General features: G+C 37.1%; 1 protein-coding gene across 1 annotated transcript; it reads right to left on the bottom strand.

Moving 5' to 3' along the window:
• Nucleotides 1-713: 713 nt before the first annotated feature.
• Nucleotides 714-1,088, bottom strand: LOC137817660 (uncharacterized; the record flags this gene model as incomplete). The annotated part of the gene is made up of 1 exon (XM_068620919.1): nucleotides 714-1,088. A coding segment is annotated over exon 1 (375 nt), but the record flags the coding sequence as incomplete, so codon positions are not given.
• Nucleotides 1,089-1,805: the final 717 nt, after the last annotated feature.

Raw genomic sequence — 1,805 nt, 5'->3', positions numbered from 1 at the left:
CAGCTAGCCTATTGGCTTCCTCATGTGTTTCCTTGAAGGCAGCAAGCAAATCATCATAGTTATCAGAATCAGCAGAGAAATTACTTACTGATTCAGAGCTTGACTCCTCATCCTTCATCATAAAACACAGATTGTTCTCCTCATCTTCTGTTGAAGAACTGCTGGTTGAGGAAACTTCATTTTCCTCCCATGAGATGTAGGCTCTTCTTCCTTTGTTCCTTTCAAATTTCTTGCTGGCAGATTTGTCCCTTGTTTGATTGTCTGGACAATCTGTTTTGATATGCCCTGTTTTGCCACATCCAAAGCAAGTATATTTAGAGGAATTTAAATCATTAGGTTTAGGATACCTTCTTTTCTGCTGGTTCCTATTTTTGCTTTTCTTCCTCAGAAATTTGCTGAATCTTTTTGTAAGAAGGTTGATTGTATCATCATCTTCAGCATCTTCCTTTTCTTCCTTGATCTCATCCAATTCAGTTGCTTCAGTGCCAAACCTTTGGGTTTCCTCTCTGTTGTTTCCTGTTCTTTAAGTCTTTTAAGCTCTAACTCATGCTCCATCAGTTTCCAAACAGTGCAGTAGTTCCCAATTTTGACAGATCACGGCTTTCAGAGATAGCTGTCACCTTTGGTTGCCAGCTTCTGTCGAGGCACTTCAATATCTTTATGTTGAGCTCCTCCTTATCAAATTCTTTTCCCAAGCCAGTGAGGTGATTCACAATGTGGGTGAATCTTTTTTGCACATCAGCAATGTTCTCTCCTGGTTGCATTCTGAACAGCTCATACTCTTGGATGAGTGCATGTTTCCTTGACCTTTTTACATCCTCAGTCCCTTCATGAGTCACTTCTAAGACTTCCCACATGTCCTTTGCTGACTTACATTGAGATATTCTGAAGAACTCGTCCATTGTTAATGCAGAAGTTATGATATTCTTGGCCACCAGATCATGTTGAGCTTTTCTCCTTTCAGTATCACTCCATTCTGACCTTGGCTTTTCAACTTGTTCATCTTTGACAATCTGCATTGGCACATAAGGTCCATTGACCACAGCTTCCCAAATTAATGCATCAATGGATTCCATAAAAATTCTCATTCTAACTTTCCAAAATGCATAATTCAATCCATTAAACATAGGTGGTCTATTTACAGCAGAACCCTCAGCAAAAAGCACATTAAACTCAGACATTTTTACAAACAACTTGATTAAACTACAAGTCCCAGCTCTTGATACCAATTGTTGGGTTTAATAGTGCCAAAGTTCAAGAGGGGGGGTGAATTGACCTTTTAAAACTTCTTCGCAGAAACAGTGTTTAACCCAGTTTTACAGAAAATAAATCGATTTATGTTAAAATGAACAGATTTATTTCAGCACTGTTTTTGTTTGAAAAGCTTTTAATTCAGCAAGGTTAATCTCAAAATTATGCAGATAAAATTTCCAGATGCACACACACAGATATCAGATTGAAAAGCAGTGTAACACAAAAACAGCAAACCTTAATTTCAATTCGTGTGATTTAGGTTCAGTTAAGGGCTTGACAATTAATGAGACAATCTATTACACACAACCTGTTTTATTAGCCTTTAGCAGATTATCAGTGTTCTTATTGAAACCAAACAGTTTTTCAGAAATCAAGAACAATGAATCACAACACAGCAAGCTTCAACTTTAAGCAATTTGTTTAAGGTTCAATTAATAGCATTGACAGTTTCTTAAACAACCTATCACAGTCAATCTGTTCCAATGGTTTTAGCAGATTGTATACGTTCTTATCAGATTCAAACACCTTTTTCAGAAATCAAGAACAGTATG

The sequence above is a fragment of the Phaseolus vulgaris genome, unplaced genomic scaffold (genome assembly GCF_000499845.2).
Source record: "Phaseolus vulgaris cultivar G19833 unplaced genomic scaffold, P. vulgaris v2.0 scaffold_466, whole genome shotgun sequence".
NCBI lineage: Eukaryota > Viridiplantae > Streptophyta > Magnoliopsida > Fabales > Fabaceae > Phaseolus > Phaseolus vulgaris.
The sequence above is the reverse complement of the archived record's forward strand: the minus strand, read 5'-3'. Positions and strand labels throughout refer to the sequence as shown.